We start from the raw sequence: 21,556 nt of genomic DNA on the forward strand, positions 1-21,556 counted from the left end.
ATGACAATAACTCCGAATAATCGTTATTTCATTTCTACTTAATAAATCTTTTTAAATTATGTACAAAAACTGGTGATTGTTACATTGTCCACCTTTCCTATTATCAGAGCCGCTGTAAAAATTCCCAAAGATACTCAATTTAGAGTTTATAATAGAAATACAGCAAATACATGCATTTTTTTAATTGCTGAGGATGCAGCTAACAACCAGTGAACCTGCCTAAATGACTGGAAAGAATATCCACCACTTTTTCAGTGTAAATTCTTCAAATGTATAGTGATGGAGCTCAAGCGTCCTGTGCAGAAAACTGTAGCCACTGGAGTGGAAACGGGCAGCACCACGATATGCAAACGAGGACTGAAATGGTAACAAAATGCAGCTAGCTAGCTAAAAATATAATTTTCCACAATGTCAAAGGGTTATTTTAGCAGTGAGATCTAATGTTGCGTACACTAGGAAGTGTTTTGCTAAGGCAGTTGTGAGCATAATGAATTTATCATAGTTTTCTGAGTTATCTCAATACCACAGAATGCTTGTTGTCAACCACAGAAACATGTTAAGATAAAATGTAACTTCTGATAGCCTAAAACTTGAATTTGGATATTATCTAGTAATCTGATACACATATAGATGTAGAGTAGACAGGAAAGTGAGGAGGAATTATGGTCAGAAAACAGCCTAGGATGCTGCAACAAGGACTGGGTCACCTGCTCGACCAGGTGAGCTGTAGCGGCTCCCCCCAGTTTTCCTATTTTTCCTGCTAATCCAGTCCCTACAAGGGTTGGTGTCTAAGTTATAATAGGTTATAAAAACCTGGAAGTGGATGATGCAAACAGATAGAATTAACCAGAAGACAGCTTTACAGTATCCAGCATGAATAGGAGCCATGGATTGTGTCTATTGGTGTAAAGAGTTTATTGATATTATATACCATGGAAAAGAGTTGATTGATTTTTCTGTTTTTTAATTAGTCAGTGGTCTGATAATTACTTTCCAGTTGAACGCTTGAACAGTCACTCAAATTGCCATCGGATCGGTCAGAGTAGCTTTATGTACTGAAACTAGCGGAGGGGTTTGCCTGTTTTGTTTAGCTGGTTTTTAATTTGAATGATAGAGAAGGGGCCAGTAAACTGAACTGACCTTTGGTTATTTACCAGGATCTTTACATACAATTTTCATATTGTAAGAGCGATCTGTCATTTAGAAAGAGGGGAAAAAATCGTATTCATATTGCTATATTGATTTAGCTCTCATCACCCTGTTGCGCTGATTACTGCTGATCTATTTCAGTTATGATGATTGAATTTGAATCAAAATGACTTCCTGTACAGGCCATCCACTGTGCTCCCTTAGCTCTCCAGTTATGGGGAAATCCCTGCTCCGTGGAGTATCTCCTTGCCAGAAGTATTTGTCAGCAGCCATAATTTGACACCAGGAGAAGGTTGAAGGTGACACAGGGTGTTGGATGGCTTCATGTGGGTGCACACTGAAACGTGGGCTGTCTTCACAGTATAGAAGCATCTCTTGTATTTCTGCACCAAAAGCTTTTACCATGAATAAGATTATTATGTGTCTCGTGCTATTTGATTACTTCACTCCTTGTAGACGGCAGCAGCCTAGATTTACCCTGCCTCCGGTAGATGACTTATCACCGTGATGTTTTTACTTTTACTAATGGCAAAACCTGAGGCATATTTAACTCAATGGTGCAGCAAAAAGAAGGACCGAACTGTGCACAAACATCTACACAAGCATGCCGTGGCATTCAAAAATTCAGAAATGGGAGTCACCGTCATTCCTGAGTCGATACTATGTCCACCCCCAAGCTGAAGCTATTTTTGCCCTCTCAGTGTGCGCCTCTGAGTGGGAAAGTACAAAAAGTACGTGCTTCCATCCAAGAATATGGTAGTATAAGTACTGGTTTCTCAATATCCTTGCCTTCTGAAACTGGCAGAGGAAACTTGGGCTCCCAAAGAAACACTGTGCACATTTTTAAGATCTCACAGACTGAGAAGGCAGCTATCGACACCTCGTATGAAATATTCCCTTGTAATGTAATGAGTAGTTTAAAGGGGATTGTGTTTTTCCTGTGAAAGAGCCCGACTGGATCTGTGTTTATTAACTAAAGCCCGGCCCTCTGAGCTTTGCTCCGCTGCCACTGTTGGACTGACACCAGAGCCCTTCTCTGTTGGCTTGTTAATTCCCTTCTCCTTCCTCCATTCACACTTACAGCCTTCATCTGCCTACGTGGGTGTGCGGGAGAGCTGCCTGGTTGTACCATAAAGTCGCCCGTCTCCTTTGGTGTTATTGTAAATTTGAGGTCAGCAGTTTGTCACAGTTGTAAATTGGTGTACTCACCAGATCAAATTGCTGTTGTCTCGATGTAATGTGGTGACAATGCGATGTAATCTGGTCTGTCGTTTTGCCTTTTTTATTTGAATTGCTTCTCTCCCTGTCTTTAAAGCAAATTAGAGTAGCACTTTTCTAAAACTTCTACTCATATTTTATCCACCAGCACATTTTGCATTACATTATAGTTTATACAAGAAATGATAACGCTGCATACGTCTGAAAATTAAGTCAAAACTGTGTCAAACTAGCTTTAAACCAAAGTAATATAGAAAACGGGGACGACACAGACCTTTCAGTCCCGCAGGCTCTTTTCTTTTTAGTAACTCTGTCTTAAAATTGCCTGTTTCAGACTTTGAACATCATCACACTCTTCATCCTTGTTAAGCTGCTGTTTGTGCTGATCTCTGAGTTTGAAGTACATGCAGTTCCACAAAGACAACACCTTTAAGCCGTACAACCTGTTTGTCAGAGAAAATGCTGATGTTTGGGAAAAAATGTAGCTTTTCGCCTGCATGTGTTCGTGTCTGCATGTGCACCGCAAGGCTTATGTAATATTAATGCAGAAACATGGGATGCAGCACCCTTGTCCTTAAGAAGCCCAACAAAAACGGCTTGTGTTTGCACCCTCCGAGGTAGCACCATGGCGTCGGCTCCACATGAGCTTGATGATGGTTTAAGTGTAAAATGGAGCTCAAGTGAAAACGATGTGTTTTTGACTTGAAGCAGCTTCTGCCAGTTTGATTATTTGTCTTTTGATTTCTGGGTGTTGTACAAAAGGTGGGAGGCAAGAGATATTCCAGAAAAATAAGCAGAAATCTACACCACAGTTTGGACAGACTGACACTAAGCTGCTCATCAAAGCATTTCTGAGTCTCTACTCATGCACATGAGCTCTGAATTTGAAATATATGCAGTTTGTTTGCAGCCTTTTAAAAGGTGCTGTCTGACTGGAAGTGAGCGGGTGTGGAAAGAGCTGTCATAATGCAAACACTTAAGTCACCTTTGGCATGCTGAGTGGAGGAGGCGGCTAAAGGGTTGTGCAACTGGTGTTAGCATTAGGATAGTAAAAAGAATACTTCAGCTAGACTCAACCTTAATGTACAACTGCAACAAAGGGACTTATAAAAGTTGACTTTATATCTAAGCTGTGGTCACTGTCCCTAATATATCTGTCCACAATTCTTTAATACACCCAATGTTGCAAATCGGTAAGTGATCAGTGTTGATTTCCTTACTTGTGTATCAATGCAATACTGAGTTTTGAGTTCTCTGTACTTTTTTGTGCTGGGTTTGCAAAGACCATGCAAAAAATGTGTTGTAATAATGACTGTGACCTTTACACTTTGCTTTATGTTGAAAGGGTACCAAATAATTCAGTGTGGTATCAGAAAGGTCTTAAACTTGGATACCTTTTAGTAATAGTATAGCTATAGAATATTACATGAACTGAGGATTTGGTAAACATTGCAGGCTGGAGCAAATCCAACCAACAACATCTTGAGTCATAATATCTGTTTTGCACTTCAGTATGAATAGTTTTCTGACAAAGTGTCCATGTAAACGAGAGGCTTGTGTTTCGAAATAGTAGGTGCAAATACCAAAGATTCATTCTTTTCCAGATGAGCTGTTTTAGACACAAAGAGCTCATGTTTATTTGCTTGTAGCCACATTACATTAGCCCCAGCTCCTCTGTCCTGCTGCTTCTTCTGTTCTTTGGCTCTTTTCTTTCTTTCTTTTTTCTCCTCTCATCCTTTTGGTACTTCTGTTATGGCATGCGTGGAATGTACTCGGCTAGTTATCGGGAAAGGCATCATGTTGCTCTCTGGTTTGTGGTGATGGTGAGAGTAAATCCGGTGTTCCCTAAAAGAAAAGTTGTTTGAATTGTAAACTTGGGATTTACACCCCCCCCATGCCCCCACCTTCTCAGGCTGCGGCTGGAGGTCCAGCCTGCGTGGCCGTTCTTTTGCATGTGGTTACATGTGGTTACTCACGAAAATATGCATTAATATCCGGCAAATTTCTTTTTTCGTGTGATGAGCTCAGCCTTGCTGAAGGATTTTTCACACTGTTCACTGTGTTGATTAAATAGACTCATTGTTTTGCGGACGTCTTTGACTGTGACGCAGAACTAGTCTGGAAGAAAACATGTCTGGCATTCGCAAATCGTAGACTTGAAAGTCTTGTTTAATTAAATTTTGTGGAAATGGGGTTGGCAGTCATCATACATTCATTGACTGAAAATGAAGTTGAAAGGCAGAAGAAGACATTTGACAGAATTGTTTTCCTTATGCTTCTGTTGTCTTTCATTCATTGCCAACACTGTGTGGTTAAGTAATCCACCTTTTAACTCTTGTTAGTGTCATGCAAGTGTGGTAAGGTTAGAAATGAAGAAGCGAGACATTTTTCTTGTAAATGGTATGGCAGCCACATTTGACTGCCATCAAACTAAATGATACTGCAAGATTATAAAATCAGTATCTTTTAAATACTCTAAGAGAATAAAGTAGACCTGTATCTTAGATATATTTTCATATAGAAGTAGAGTAGCAGTGAAAGCTGCTACCTGTCCATGTTTCCTTATTTTACTAATTAAATTTAGAATAGATTTATTCAAAACAGAAGAGATTAATGCTAGCCAACCATCTTGCCAGTGCTGCTTACCAGGATCTAGAGGTTAGTGGCTGTTGTTTATTTTCCTCTCTATCCTAGCATTAGCCTATCTCTTCTGCCTCCTTTTCCTGTCTCTGAAAAGCCCAGCGCTCTAGATGCATACCCCATTCTACATGTCTCTTGCTCAGACACACTAAGGAGCCCTTATCCAGCAGCGCAATAATGCAGTCAGTGTGAGGCCGGGAATTAAATGCTTCCTGTGTCTCTTTATGGCCAGAGTTGACTCATTGCATTCCTCCCAAGGTTAATGTTTGATGGAGAAGAGATGGCGAGCCAGAGATTCACAGAGACGCACTCTTCTCTATCTCTGGCACGGCAGGACTCCAGGGGTCCCTGGGCCAGCGCTTCATGTGGATACGGGAGTGAATGGACACTTGCTATCTCAAGCAGCACAGATGTACAGTTTCATCTGCGGTGGAACATTAGACAGTGAATTGAGCCGGAGTGAAATAACAGCCTTTGGAGTTGTTCTTACACTTTGTCATCGTTTTGGATCTGATAGGACTTCACTGTGTGGCCTTGCCTTTGCTGCCATTGTGGAAACAATTGAGCTGTTTTTCTCCACTGAAGCAGTCGTGACACATTTTAATTGAAATGTACTTTTTTGCTTCAGCAAATAAAGACCAGATTCACTCGATATGAGAGCCATTAAATGGAAAATAGCTCCAAAATTAGTTTAATGAAGTTGTAAGTGGACCCTTTTACTCGTTATCCAGTTTCAGTGCCCTGAAGCAGTGATCGCTACTGATACTTCGATTCGAGCCAGTCTAAACAGTATAACTTATTTTAAGAGCCAGCCAAGCTGTGATGATTTTCCTGATGCAGTAGTTTTCTAATTCCTTATTTGTGTCCTTTCTCATCCCATGATCATTTCTGTGTTTCTGTGCAAAAGCCATTTATTAAGTCATCATTGACGCCACTCTTTTCCTTCTGTCATACCTGCAAACCTGATCATCAGTCCACCCGCAGGGACAAATCTGTGTTTCATCTGATAAATAAGGGCTTACTGTCTCTTTTGTGAGGTGTATGATTTGGACTTTACTGGAATTTTCTCTAGTCCTCTACACTCTATTATTTTACTTTCATCATGAACCTTTTTATGAGCCTGTTTTGTTCTTGGACAGCTCCATGTTTTTATTCTTGGACTCTACTAGAGTAGCTTTACATGATTCAGAGCATAAAATAATTTGTATTTAATTTATGCTGAAGCTTTGCGCATCTCCTCAGATCTTACTCTCTTTGAAAGAAGCCTTTTCCCCCTCCGTCCTTTATAACTACATTCTTCTGATTTGCTGCCCTCTCACCTGGTTTTCCACCAGGTAATTAGTTGCTTTACAGCCCTGCCTGCTCCTGTTGTCCACATCTTAGCATGAATCTGATTGGAATGATAAGAATGAACAACACAAACCCATACATGCATCAAAGGTTACAGCAGAGCATCACTGCTGAGAAAATCTTACACCCTTTACCTGCTCACATAACGGTGTGACATTGTGTCTATAGCTCTTGTGTCTAAGCTCTGAAATGTGGACTGAAATAGAAATCTTCTGCTGCCTGGGCATATTGAAGGTAACATGTCAAGTAAAATGTTATTCTGCAAGTATTTGTATATCATTTTCTTTCTCTCTTATGCGTGCTTTGGAAGATTTAGTTGAGTTATAGAGCAGCTTAGCTGAGCAGTAAATATGGCCTTTGTCTTCACTGGAACTGCAATAACAAGTCATTCAGCTGAACATCAACACAAGACAAACACTTCAGTGACACGACGTTACTAAAGCTTGCAGTTCTGACTCCTCAGCATCGCCCTTTATAGATTGGGCATCCTCGTCTTTGAGCATTAGCCTAGCCAAAAATCCAGCTGTTCTCAGTTGACCTAAGACACTCTGAAGTAGCACCAGGTGTAACGTGTACACTCATCATTCTCTACACTGGCTATGCTGGATGCACATCCACCTGGATCCACCATAACAATATATGAATATGAGAAAATAAGTAAAAGTTTAATAGTTTTTTTTGTTTGTTTGTCCGTCCATCAACATCCATAGTGGCTCAAGGATGAGTAAAAGTTAATATTGTTGTTGTCAGTCCCGAATACATTACTACGGATGCAGCTATCGATCAATGCACATAAAACAAGCTGATTAAGGAACTGGAGACTGTGTAGATATTACGGTTAGAGTGGTATGAGGTAGAGTGGCTGCTTACCCAGCTTTCAGAAGCAAAGCATGTGTACACTATCATCACGTGACTGATCCTAGCTGAACTCTATGCTGTTTGCACTGTCACACTGAGGACAAATACTCTAAGGTGTAATTGCACTTGCCCAACAGCAGGCTGGTTTTGATGAGTTCATCTACAGATGACTGTGGTGATGGAGAGATGAAGGAAATGCTCATAATAATTCGAGGCAGATTGAAGTGCTGTCATGACTCATTGTTGCAGGCAACAGTAGCTGCAGCAGCGCTACTTGCTATCCATGTGAAACTGTGATACAACCCACTCAAACTCGCACCATCCTCTGCATGTAGAGTGAAATGCAGGGAAACAAGTTAATAGCCATCCCCTTAAGATGTGAGCTTGGATGTTTTAGAGGGAATCGTCGTCTTCTTTTTGAAGTTAAACACAGGAGAAGTCAGACTTGTGCTCCTGCTTTCCATCTTTCTTTGCAACATATCAACCTTAATGATGCTGTTCAGGTTGTGTTAAGGATTTTAAACGTTGCTCTAGTTAATTTTGTCATCTCTTCCTAGCTACACAGAGGCACTTAAATCCCTTCTTGTGCTTCTTGTTTTTCTTGTGATCATTTAGCAACTGAGATGGATTCTACAGCAATTTTATTATAGCAGTGAAATGGAAACGGCGGCATTCTCATCCTCTCTGTAAACAGCACAGCCTTTACACACTTTAGCAGCTTTTAAGAGTCATTTGTCCGGCTTGCTGTAACCTCATAATGTCTGATGGACTGTGTCTGTTTGGTTTATCTTTTATTTGGCTCCTGTGACTATATTTAGTGGAAGGCATATTTATAAGGATGTAATACACGCTTAACCAAAACGTGAATCTTTAAGCTGGGAAGAACGCATACTTTTTTTTCCCCCAAGTGATAATGTATGCTATTGAGCGTTTTCTTTGATCTAGACACGCATGGCATTATTACAGAACAAAACCAGAAGGAAGCGTCTGCTTATTTGGCTAAAACTCGGGGGGGGATACTGTAATTCTCTACAGGATCTGTGACTTTTTACAGCTTTTTTTCCTGTGTTTAAAATGATTTTCATTCTCCAGCCTCACAATAATTGAGTTTGTTAAAACCACATAAAAACACAGCGGCTATATCTATTAATAAAAGACTAGAGACCATCTTGTGATGGAATTACTTGAGCAGCAATCTCAATGAGTTCTCTAAATTAATCACCTAATTGTCTTCAAAAATATTGTGTATGCCAGATGAAGACACATCAGGCTTGGGTCATCAACTCATCAGACTGAGGCTGGATTGTATTTTACCTTGAATTTCTTCTTAAATAAACCTCTGTGTTTTGTGACTGTATCTTGCGTGATTTAAAGACTTTGCCCACGGACACATAAACACCTGCCAAAGTCCTCTGATGATTCCTGCTAATGTTGGTGTCACCAGGACAATATTTAGTCATGAGGACGTGCATGGTGGACTCAAAAGGTGAAAACCATACCAGCTTTGCTTTAATGGATGAAAAGGCATAATGAGGTTCATAAAATACAACCATATAGAGTAATTTTACCTCTCTTGATAATTCTTTTTCCTTTTTTGTTTTTAAAAATTTCTTTACAAAGCAAAACACTTCACACTGGATTGTGTTTTTAGTCCCCTTGCTGCAGCTCATGTACTGTATGCTACACCGTGAGTTTCCATCTACCGCTGTCATTGCGAGTGTGTATGTGTGCACACATGGCCGCACGCGTGTGGTACCCGGCAATGTAATGTAACGCTGACTCAGACCGAGTGCGTCAACAGCTGCTGCCTGTTAGTGAAGAGAGACAGTGGTGTGGAGAGGGAGGGGGACGGTTGCCGCGTGGGGGGAGTGAGGAGGTTAGATTAAAATAGAATAGTACAGATAGGCTTTGTATTTCCCATCATGCCACACACATTGATTTGACATCATCCTATTTTAGTCTTGACAAAAGAAGTTGTTTTCAGATGTTGCCTCACGGAGGCAACATCTGAAAATCTCTTTGATGTTGTTAACTAATATCTAAGATGCCAAAACCTCTGAGACGTCAGCTCTATTTATAAACGCAACCACTGTGAATCTCTCAGCTCTTTACTGACAATCCTATTTTTGTGTTTTCAGGCCCAAATCGCCTTCCTGCAGGGGGAAAGGAAAGGCCAGGAGAACTTGAAGAAAGACCTTGTCAGAAGGATCAAAATGCTCGAGTATGCGCTGAAGCAAGAGAGGTGAGTGCCCTACCACCCACTGCTTCTGCAGCCCACCCACAGCACACACATACCTCAGCAAGTCTCCAACAAATGCAGTGTTTTCAGGTTTTATAATAAAAAAAAAAGTTCCTGCCACTGAGACTGTTTTAAGGGGTACCGTAGCTGTGTCAGATTCTCACTGGTCAACAAAGCATCATGTTGGATTTGTTGATAAAGATTCGAACCGCTGTGTTTCAGCCATATGCCGTGTCGCCTGCTCAGCCACGGAGCTAAACTGATGCTTAAAGAGTAGTGGGCTTTCTTTGCCTTTTTTTTCCCCCCTCCCCATTTCCTCTTATTTTCTCTGTCCCAGTCTGATGTCTCAGCTGGTGTCAGCAGAAGCAGAGTGCCAGAGAGATTCCCCCGAGTCCAGCTGGTGTTATGTCTCCAGTTGAGAGCAAGTGTTGGCATGAATGCTTTGTATGCTGTCAGATGCTCATGGCTGCACGGTCCCCAGCAGGAGGACAGAATTGGAAGGAGAGAGGAGTCCTCTCTCTACCAATGGCGAGGTCACCATTGGCACATTCTTTCTAAGACGAAAGGGCGATGCAGTAGTAGTGGTGGTGACAACACTTTGCATTTCCCTTTTTCTTTGAAGCATGGCTGCACACTGGAACAGAGATGTCAGTGATGTCTACACATCTCTATTAAAGTGTCTCTAAGCCACCGAGCACATTACTCCAGCGGGGCTTGAAGAATTAACCGTCTTGAAACTGATAAAATAGGCCTCTGGATTTTTGTAAGTGTGATTTAGTGCATTCTTTATGTAGCCAGGCACTCGGATCACTGTCTCAGCAACCACACAGGATGTATGTAACTGCTCTGTGGCTGACAGTCGAAGGCTCTGATTGTGTTTGAAACCTGTGAGCTGAAGAAGCATTGCTGAACCGAGACAGTGAGCAGAGTCCTCCCTGGATAAGTAAAGGTTAAACACAAGAAAGTGAAAACTGGGGTAGGTAACAAATGAAGTGGCTGGCTGCAGGTATCATAATTAGATCTGGGAGCAGGGAGATTGTGTAGGCTAATGAGGGCCTTAACACAACTGAGTTAGACAGGTGTCAGAATGGGTTAGCACTTTCTCGTTCCTCAGGTCAGCTCAGAGGTTAGTTATATTTTTCCTCCATGCGCTCTGCGAGGAGCATCGTTCTGGATTTGAGCGTCAGATCTTCTTCTGGCTGTTTGCAGCATGTATTTGTCTACTTTTCTCCAGTGAGATCACTACAGACGTTGCCTCTGGAGCAACACTTAACCCAGAATTACTACCACTTTGCCTGGTTGCTAAGCAACCGGTCATGTCTCCGAGGGTATCTCAAAGCAATATCAGGAATGGCTTTCTGAATGTAGGATGTACCCAATTTAATATGAATTAGATTTTGATGGGGGTTGCTTCACACCGCTCTCATGTGATGGTTCCTCTGCATCACAGACATGAGTGGTTGGAAAGCTCTCCTTGTGTCGACTCTTTACCACTGTTGTGGATGCGTTTGCGAAAGCTGAATCACCTGAAACTGTGATGTCATCACTGTATGTCTAAACTGCATTAATGTTTATCCTTTTTGAACAGCAACTGGAAATGTCAAGAAAATTAAATAAAATTTCAGCGTCTGTAACCTAAAGGCTATTATGTCAGTTGGCATATATTATCCCCCACAGCTGAAAAAAACATTAGTCACTTGATTGTTTGTTAACAGAAAACTGATTAAGTCGTCTTTTTTGGTAAAAAAAAAACAAAGACACACAGATTTACTAGTTTCAGCTGCTCAAATGTGAATATTTACCGGTTTCCTTATTTTTCTCTAAACATTCAAATAATTTAATTTGAATATGTTCACTTGTATACAGGAGACTACGATGAGCCGATAAATGCTGGAAATTCGAGTTCAAAGCAGTCCTGTTTTCTATATTGTCAGAAATATGCTATTTAATGATTCGGTACACGCTGTCTTACGTTCCTATTACAAGTGTGCCTCTTGTTTAACCCTCCTGTCATCCTTTAAAAAACTTACGTCCATCACCCTAGAGGCCGTTTTCTGCCACGCCCCATAAAGTGCTATAAAAATATTATATATTCATATTTTTTTCCACTTTAAATTAGCCAATCTTTTAAAACTACTTCTCCCTGAAATATTCATATAAAGTTTTAATTATATTTCGGGGGTTTTAACCCTTTAAATCGCAGTTTAATTACATGAGCGCACTGTTTTTATAGCCCCAAAAAACGAAAAAACTAAATATTTTCCATAAAAAACATTTGAAGTAATATTTGACTTTTATTATAATTAGGCCTTTGGATGGTCCAAAGATTCGCACCAACATTTGTTTTGATCCAGCATTATTTTTTTTACAGGGGCAAATTAAAAGAAAAACTTACGTCCATCACCCTAGAGGCCGTTTTCTGCCACGCCCCAAAAAGTGCTATAAAAATATTATATATTCATATTTTTTTCCACTTTAAATTAGCCAATCTTTTAAAACTACTTCTCCCTGAAATATTCATATAAAGTTTTAATTATATTTCGGGGGTTTTAACCCTTTAAATCGCAGTTTAATTACATGAGCGCACTGTTTTTATAGCCCCAAAAAACAAAAAAACTAAATATTTTCCATAAAAAACATTTGAAGTAATATTTGACTTTTATTATAATTAGGCCTTTGGATGGTCCAAAGATTCGCACCAACATTTGTTTTGATCCAGCATTATTTTTAATGCAGGGGCAAATTAAAAGAAAAACTTACGTCCATCGCCCTAGTGGCCGTTTTCTGCCACGCCCCAAAAAGTGCTATAAAAAGATTATATATTCATATTTTCTTCCACTTTAAATTAGCCAATCTTTTAAAACTACTTCTCCCTGAAATATTCATGTAAAGTTTTAATTATATTTCGGGGGTTTTAACCCTTTAAATCGCAGTTTAATTACATGAGCGCACCATTTTTATAGCCCCAAAAAACAAAAAAACTAAATATTTTCCATAAAAAACATTTGAAGTAATATTTGACTTTTATTATAATTAGGCCTTTGGATGGTCCAAAGATTCGCACCAACATTTGTTTTGATCCAGCATTATTTTTAATGCAGGGGCAAATTAAAAGAAAAACTTACGTCCATCGCCCTAGTGGCCGTTTTCTGCCACGCCCCAAAAAGTGCTATAAAAAGATTATATATTCATATTTTCTTCCACTTTAAATTAGCCAATCTTTTACAACTACTTCTCCCTGAAATATTCATGTAAAGTTTTAATTATATTTCGGGGGTTTTAACCCTTTAAATCGCAGTTTAATTACATGAGCGCACCATTTTTATAGCCCCAAAAAACAAAAAAACTAAATATTTTCCATAAAAAACATTTGAAGTAATATTTGACTTTTATTATAATTAGGCCTTTGGATGGTCCAAAGATTCGCACCAACATTTGTTTTGATCCAGCATTATTTTTTTTGCAGGGGCACAGGAAATTCAATATAATGGTATATTATGGTTTTTCACTTTTTCCCCACTAAATGCTTTTTTCCTTGTTGTGTTCTAAAATAAAATGAAAAAAAATATGTAAATGAAAATACAAGATCAGTTTGAACCAGAAAAAAACTTTTATTTTGAACAATGAACATGAACATTTATGTTTTTGGGAACGAGAAAGATATAAGTAAGAAAGAGCGAGGGAGAGGGGAAGAGCATATGTGGAGGTGTGTGGAGGTGTGGTGTGTATGTGGAGGTGTCAGAGTCCTCAGTTGACGCAGAGGCTGCAAATGACCAGAAGGTGGTCCTTACATGTGGACTTCCCGCATTTGCAGCAGGTGGTGACGACACGTTTCTTTTTCTCATGGCAGAAGTCGCACTGTCTCCTGCCCTTGGAATTGGGGATCAGGGCGGGGTCTGCAGCAGCACTCTGCACTCTCGTCACGATGTCTGCAGCACCTGATGAGCGGGGAAGGCGTGTTCGCTTCAGTATGTGTGGGTTTACTAAAGCTTCACCCACTTCTTCAGCATACAGCCTCCGTTTGTAATTTTTCTGCTGTTTCCAGGATGGGTCGATAGCTGTCCACAGCACGTAGGAGTTGTAGAGTGACACGTCCAGCAGGTTGTGGAAGAGTGCCACTGGCCAGCGATTAGTTATCCTCCTACAGGAATAGGTGCCGACAACCTAAAAAAAAAAAAAAAAAAACCCCACACAAAAAACAGAAAATCAAACCTATGTATATTTTACAAAAGAATATATGAGCAAGAATGAATAAATCTGTGCGTAACTGATGCGTAATGACACCTACCTTGTCAAGGTTGTCGACACCACCTTTGCACCGATTGTAATCTTGTATGATTACTGGCTTTCGCTTCCCTTCCTCGCTCACATCCGGAGAGCGGTGTTTTGTGCTCATCAAGAGCACATTTTTGCCACGTCGGGGGATATAAGAGACAAGAGTGTGGGTGAGCGTGAAGGCGAAGGCGGACGACAAGACCGCTCTCCCTCTTGTCTGGAGCAATCGAGGTGGAAGCTCCGGCTTATTTCTCCTAATCGTGCCGACTAGGGCCAGTTTCCTCCTCAGCAGCTCTTCTGCCAGGGCAAAGGACGTGAAAAAATTGTCACATGTCACCACGTTTCCCTGGAGCCCCTCTGTTAGCTCCAGAGCAACCCGCATCCCCTGGTTCACCTCCGCGCGATCGCCAGTTTTGCCGGTGTATACCTGGAGTCTCCAGGCGTAGGAGGTTTCCACGTCGCATACAGCCCATATTTTTAGACCGTACCTTGCTGGCTTCGTTGGTATATATTGCTTGAACTTGCACCTTCCTCGGAACGGGACGAGCTGTTCATCAACACAAATGTCTCTCCCTGGGTTGAAGAGCAGCTCCAGGCGATTCGTCCACAAATCCCACACCTTGCGGAAGGCAGCCAGCTTGTCCTGACGGCGTCGGGGTCGGGAAAGCTTATCATCAAAACGAAGCGCCCCGCCGATTTGATGGAAACGCTTGTGGGACATGGTGGCTCGAAAAATATCCCGTCCGCATTTATCATCCCAGAGGCTGAGAGACGATTCGTGTCTTGACCGGTAAACACCGGCCAAGATGAGCAGCCCAACATAAGCACGCAATTCATCACAGTCCATGTCTCGCCAGCCGGCGACTGCGCGTCTCCCGTGCAGATTTGTCATGGCCACCGTGTGCTGCACAATTTCGTCTGTGAAGAGGAGTGCAAAGCTGGATGCCGGGTCCCTGATTCGGGCGGCGGCGTAGTGTGTCGGTCCTGGGGTGACATTTGTAGCTGCAGGAACATAGCGGAGGGTCTCCGTATGTGTGGGGGACCACACGATTTTGCCATTTTTTGCAGTCCATTCCGGAGCTGCTTCCTCCGTCTCCATCTCCCCTTCGCTCTCAGCGTCAGATATTTCTTCATGGGAACTGGACTCCAGCTGCTCTAGTTCCACAGAATTATCCGTTTCCTCTCCATCATCCTCGGAGGAGGATGAGCAGCTATCCTGGCACTCAGAGTCCAGGACCATTTCCAACACTTCATCTGTGCTATAATATCTTGCCATCCTGAAAATGACTACTCCCGCTCTACTGCTCATTCTTATAACCTCTGCTGCATTGCACCTGCATAAACAATTTGAGCCCGCAGACAAAATAAAGTCTAATTTGGTTTTGGCCCCTGCTTTTATGTTTATTTTGTTTATATCGCAGGGTGGCCTTCAAAGAGAGGAAAGACTTTTGAAGTTAGACACAGACACACTTATTTTTCTCTTTCTTTTTTAATTTTTTTAGGCATAAAGACCTTTATTTTACATTTTTTAAACTTACACACCATTGTCTAAGACTGTTAGTGACACAGAATTATCATTTATTTGAGCAGAAAGTCTATGGAATAAATACAGGATTTACTCCATTGCCGTCACTTGCCCAAAAGTGGGAAAATGGCGCCACCCAGTGGACAAATATAAAAATTACAATTTCAAGGCCCTGAGTCCTCATTGACATCCAAAGCAAAAAAAAAAAAAAAATCATATAATAATAATTTTGGGATGAAAAATAGCGTTTATAATGGTTGTCAATGGGACACAAAACGGCACAAGGAAGTTGGGTGTGGGGATTTTTGCTGCTCAGCCATTTTAGGCTGATTTAATAAATTCACACCGAAATTAAAAAAAAAAATTAAAAAAAAAAATCCTTTGGCAAGTTTGGTTATATTCCACTGAACACAGTGGAAATGGCTTGAATTTAAAACCAGAAAGGAGCACAAAAAGGTGCCAGGATGACAGGAGGTTTAAGCTAACCGGTCTGTGAGAAGTAGAACAAGTTGCAGCTGAGCCGACCTTGGGAGCTTATTATGCAAATATTGTGCATAATGAGTTTTTTAAATAGCTTTTTCGGGCCGTTTCTGATCAATCCTGTTTACTTATTTGCCTGTGTCCCCCTTTTTTCTTCTTTCTCTCTTTTACTCCCAGAGCCAAGTACCACAAGTTAAAATATGGGACAGAGTTAAACCAAGGTGACATGAAGCCTCCAAGCTACGACTCGGGTAAGTCCATGGACACCCAAACGGCCAGCTCCACCTCCTCACACTAAATCACCGTGATTGTTGAGTTCACATACCTCTGGTGACAGGATGGTTACGCATGCGAAGCTCCTGCGATCGTGTTGAATCTTGTTTGTCTCAATAGATCTGTTCAGAAGTTCCTGAAAAGTGAAAGATTAGGTTTCGTTGCCATAGTACAAATATTTCATTCTAGAGCATTTAGAGGTTTTTCATAGAAACCAGTCCCTGAGAAATGGTTAGGATTATTCAGGGTGACAGTGACATTGTTTCTGGAAATCGGTTTTCCAGAAACAATGTAATTGGAGCTGAAACGGTAAATCAGTAATGAGTTTTTCAAACAGCACAAGTATTACCTTGCCGTAGCCTCACAACTGCGAGAATGTGCTCCTTTTCCTGTTAACTTATTTGTTAATCTGCTTGGTAAGCTGTAATGAAAATGACTGCTTTTCTTTAATGCTGTGTTTCTTTAATGCTTTAAACACAATGAAAGCTACTAGTGTTGAAGTGAGGGGTGCAACTCCCTCTCAGCTCAACGTAGATAAGAAGTCCTTAAGAGCGTAGAAATGTGAAAATGTAGCCATTTCTAGTTCAACCTGCTGATTGAAAGCAGCTACACGGTTGTTGGAAAATGAGCTCGATGCTTGGGAACGTACATCCAAGAATTCCGGGAAATGCAACCAAATCTCTTTGCATGACTAAATCCCACCAAAACCAAGTTAGAAGAATTCGCACAAATTAATCTTTGATGCTGGGCATCAGTTCTCCATCTCTAGTGTGTTTTCCTTTTCCTTATTTAACAGTAGCATCACTCTGAAATTTGCATGCTACCTGTTTCTTGTTATATTATTATAGTTTAATTGGCCTCTCATGTTTGGGTTCACTGCCATCGTTAAGTCAGGATATTTCCTCTCCTCTCCTCATCTCTATTCATCAGAGCTCTTCAAAGCACCCGAGCCCTTGAAGTGTTGATGAATGAGAGGAGGTGAAGGGGAGAGGTGTTGGTTGATGGGGGCGGGGGGGAGTGAGAGACGAGAAGTGGGAGGTGTTGCTGGTGTGGTGGCACACCTGCCCGCTCATCACCCTCTTGAATTAGGCATGACCCAGTTTTTAAGGCACCCTCATCTCTCTACCCTGCCAATTCCACCTTGCAATGCACATAAATACGCACACTCTCCCACCCAGTCTAAACCTCATTAACACGTCTCTGTGCTCCATGCAAAATTCCCAGCTGACTCGCCAACGGACTGCTGACTTAAAGTATCAAAGTGAGCTTTGAAAACCTTCATCGTTTGTCATAGAAAGACAGAGCGTGTCGGGCTGGATGCTGGAAGCACCAGCATACGTTGTTGATTTTTCTAGTATGTCATAAGACGGGTGGAGCAGAGACGAGTCGTTTCAGCGGCGTCAGAATTCATCACACGACATCAAATGTTTTGCCTTAACGTCACGGAAAAATCTGGTGATAGTGAGTTTTTGAAAATCCATTTTAAAGTCTAAGCAGCATCAAAATCCAGTTTGTCAAATGAACAAAAACAAGAGTTAAAGTATGTAAATATTTTGTTTAGAGCTGTTTTGTTTTATTTGTTTGTTTTTTTTTAAGTGAGTTTGTTAATAAATCAACTCGTTTTCACTGGAACGATTCAAAGAGAAACCATACCATTTTCTCTATAAGTGTATTTAACCTTTTATAGACTGAAAGAAACTGAGTACGTGAGTGTATGGTTGCTGTGATTTAGGAATGTCTTGGTCGTGTTTACAGAGTGGAAATAAAGTCTGTTTGTGCTGCCCTGATTTGTGTCCTCCTCGTCTCTCTCCAGACGAGGCCAATGAGAACGAGACTTCTGGATCGCTCAACAATCAGCTGTCCTGGAAACAAGGCCGTCAGCTCCTCAGACAGTGAGTGCACGCGCTTTTATACCTCGATCAAAAAAACGGTCTTCAACCCAGAAACCTACTAAACTCGCTAAAATTAACTGCACTGAAATCGACGTCTTCTGTTGAGAACTGAAATGTCCAAATCACTGGAATGGTGTGCTTCCAAGCTTATTAATTGCTTAATCATTGCTGGAGGCACTTTTTTTTCCCTGGCAGTTGCACATTGCAAATCAGTTACGTCAAACTCATGACAGCCTTTCCCTGAGTCACATGCACACCTTTTTTCTGCTGTTTCTACACTGTGTTCAAACTCGGAACCGAGAAAACTGAAAACCTTTTGTAGAAACACGTAGAATGGCACCAATAAGCAGAAAGCATTGGTTTGAATCAAGTCTAATCAATTTCCAACCTCTCGTTACATTTCTCTGAAATATTTGTCCCTTGTGTCAGTCTACTTACTATGGGCCAAAAAAGAAAGTGTGGGAAAGGGCTCCCTCACATGGCCAGCAGCCATCATTACCTGCTCCGTGTGTTTCCTTTCCTCTGGTGCTTCCAGTACACTCAAGAGTGTGGTTATCCTATCATCCTGCTCTCTAGTCTGTCATTGTAAATAAACCAGACACCATCAGGCAGCCTCACACATCATCTGCCCCAACATGCCGCCTGATGATGCAGCCAATTTATTCATGAGTCCGTGTCATGGGACAGATCAATAATGTGCTAAAACACCCCTCCCTTTCAGTCAGTCGCCCGCTCAAATTGCTAAAGCTTCTTCTGCGTCCCCACAGGGTAGGTGTAATATCTGATGAGTAGCTTGTCGTGGTGAGACTGTTGACTGTTAGAGGACATTTTTAACAGCGAGGAGTGCTTTTGTGTCTTTCATGGTGAGGTCAAGACAGTAAAAGTAATGCAGCCGGGTTAATTTATCTTTCTTTGCGTCACTGCAGGACTTTACTGCTGCACAAATATTACTTAAAAACTTGGGGGAAACCATATGCATCCATATTTAAATCCTCTTACTTTGTTCCAGGTACCTACAGGAGGTGGGCTACACAGACACCATCTTAGATGTAAAGTCCCAGCGAGTCCGAGCACTGCTAGGACTAGCCGGGGATGGAGCTGGAAGGACAGGTGAACGCACGAGCACCGAGCCTTTGGTCAACGGGACAGACGCAACAACAAAGGGCACCAGAGGGTGAGCATACACCCTTTAAGGGTGTCTAAACACTCCTTGTATATCACAGAATGACTGAAAATGAAAGTTAAATAAAGCTGATATAATGGAATTGAAAGGCTTGCTTTAAAAGCATAGTTAGTGCAGCTGTGTGTTTAATGCATGAAGCATTCTCACTCAACAGGAAAACGGAGCTCTCTGACACCAGCGCTGTACTGGAAGCCTTCAAGTTCATTGAGAATGCAGCTGCTGAGTTCAGCGATGAAGACGAGGAAGAGGAGAGCGAGGGGAAAGACAGGACTAACGTGGAATCGAGGACGGTAAGAAACCAGTCGACCTTCCCACCTTCTGTTCTCACGTGTTTTTGCAGAAGTTGTTACTATACTATTAACAATGGCCGGCAATGATTTCCCTGCAGATCATCAGGAAGAAGCCTGCATCGTCTACGTCGCCCGCCAGCATGGACACCACTGAGGACCCTGACACAGAGGAAGTGATGAAGGGCTTCGACTTCCTGTCTAGTCCTGACGAGATGGACACCTCGCCAGAGACTAGAGGCACCGGGGACGGCACAGACTGGGGTGAGTCGCATGTTAATCACCAACAGATCGGAGTTTGGAGTGGATGACACTATTAGCCAGACTCTATAGATACAATTAGAGTAGTTATGATATCAAAATGTTTCCTTTTTGTATTATCTGTGAGTAAATGTAAAGATCTTGTTTTCAGTTTGGTGACTGTTCACGGAGTACTTGTCATTCACATATCATGCTGTGGTCATTAGTCATGATGTTGGGAGTTTATGTTTAATCATAGTTTCTTATCCTTTCCACCGTGTGTTCCCATAGCCAGCCAACCTGTGACCACAATGTGCATCCCACTCCTGTGTGTGTTTTCCCGGTGTATCTCACTGATCAAAAAAATTGGGCTTAATGTCATGCTGAGGTGTTTTCTTTGACTCTGACCACAGATCTTAGTGTTGAGTCATCTGTAAACCCAAAGTCAGTACACTAGACTATGCATGGGATGATTTTTCTGGTCAGATTTAGCACTGAGAACCCGCCACATGACATTAACAACCCTGCCATTACTTTTACATAGACTGGAAAAGAAATCGTGAGCAGATTAAAAGAGATGCCTGAAAATGCTGCTCCCAGTTATGTAATGTCAAAGATGCTCACCTCAGACCTTCTGCTCTCCTGAGGGAAGCCTCCAGGAGAGCATGAGCCTTGGCCCTGCGAGGCAAATCAGGCCAGTTCCTCAACAGCCTCTCGGTCTGGTTTTGTTCTCCCTGTGTAGAAAAGGACGAGCAAGGTCCCATTTCTGAGGCCTGGGACGTGGACCCGGGCCTGATAACCAAACTCAAGGAGCAGTACAAAAAGGAGCGCAAGGGGAAAAAGGGGGTGAAGAGTAAGTCCTGTCGGGCGATGCTGCCTCCCTCCCTCTCCTCTCTTTGTAGAGCCTGACTTTTCCTGAGCTAAGCCAAAAAGCCTAAAATCAAAAACAAAATTTCATTTCCGTCTCTGGCTGCTCCTCAGTTTCATTTATCTTTTTGTCTCTCGTCTTCCTCGTCTTTTCAAACTGATGTCTCTTCTGTCTTCTGGTGATCATTTTCCTGTCCAAACTCATTGTTATGCTCAGTGCATGTTTAGCCCATTTAAGCATTTTTTTTTTTACTTACTATATAGCCGTATTCATCTTCTCCTCTACACTGTCAAATATAAGATTAATGAGATAGCCGTGACGATAGGTCCATCTATGTCCCATCTGGGCCAGCAATAGTATCCTCAGTCATCTGTTTCTGTATCTTCTCCAGTCATAATAACATAATCCTCACCATCTTTACCCTCATCTGTCAGCCATGTTGATGCAACAGTAACGAGTAATTTTGCCGCTGCCATAAATTGATGGCAATTAAACACTATTTTTTTCAGTGACTCAGTGAAGTGACTCAGCTGACTACTACAGCTCTGATAATGGCAGCCCACTTCAGACCCATTCAGCCACTGAGAGCTCTTAGATTTCACATTTGTTTTGAGACCCACGCTCTGCTTTGCTGCTGTTGTGATTGAATCATGAGATCAACAACAAGTTTGCTTCACTTTCTTCTGCTCTTGACTGTAACACCACTTTACACAGTTGGCTTTTTTTCCTGCTCTGTGTTGGAGCTTTATCACTTTGGTGCCTGTGTGGAGGAGATCATCTGGCACTTTAAGAAGTAGTTTGACATTTGGGGGGGAGAAATATTTCTACTGGGCTGAGAATTCAATTGTACGATCAATATACTCTGTTATCCATCTGTTGGATATAAGCAGCATAACAGCTGCCCTTCCTCTACGGTAATGTAAGGAAAGCGAGCTACATCCACCTCTGAAGCTAATTAGTCTGTTATGTTTTGTTAGTTTGACCCATTCAGAGACCATTATATGAAAACAACAGGCAAGAGTCAACAGAGCTTTCCTCCCATTGGCAATATTTTTAATATAAACAGATATCTGCATATT

The 21,556-nt window shown here is 41.6% G+C and overlaps 1 protein-coding gene across 2 annotated transcripts in view; it reads left to right on the plus strand.

Moving 5' to 3' along the window:
• strn (striatin, calmodulin binding protein) overlaps positions 1–21,556 on the plus strand; it is a 31,138-nt gene that overhangs the window by 2,905 nt on the left and 6,677 nt on the right. The window contains exons 2-8 of one of the 2 annotated variants that reach the window (XM_085183318.1): positions 9,354–9,457; positions 15,912–15,985; positions 17,821–17,899; positions 18,909–19,073; positions 19,237–19,372; positions 19,471–19,633; positions 20,352–20,462. In XM_085183318.1, the coding sequence (XP_085039444.1) occupies positions 9,354–9,457; positions 15,912–15,985; positions 17,821–17,899; positions 18,909–19,073; positions 19,237–19,372; positions 19,471–19,633; positions 20,352–20,462 (832 nt within the window). The remainder of the gene's footprint in view (positions 1–9,353; positions 9,458–15,911; positions 15,986–17,820; positions 17,900–18,908; positions 19,074–19,236; positions 19,373–19,470; positions 19,634–20,351; positions 20,463–21,556) is intronic. The other variant, XM_085183319.1, reaches the window with a different exon arrangement.

The sequence above is a fragment of the Neolamprologus multifasciatus genome, chromosome 13 (assembly GCF_963576455.1).
Source record: "Neolamprologus multifasciatus chromosome 13, fNeoMul1.2, whole genome shotgun sequence".
NCBI lineage: Eukaryota > Metazoa > Chordata > Actinopteri > Cichliformes > Cichlidae > Neolamprologus > Neolamprologus multifasciatus.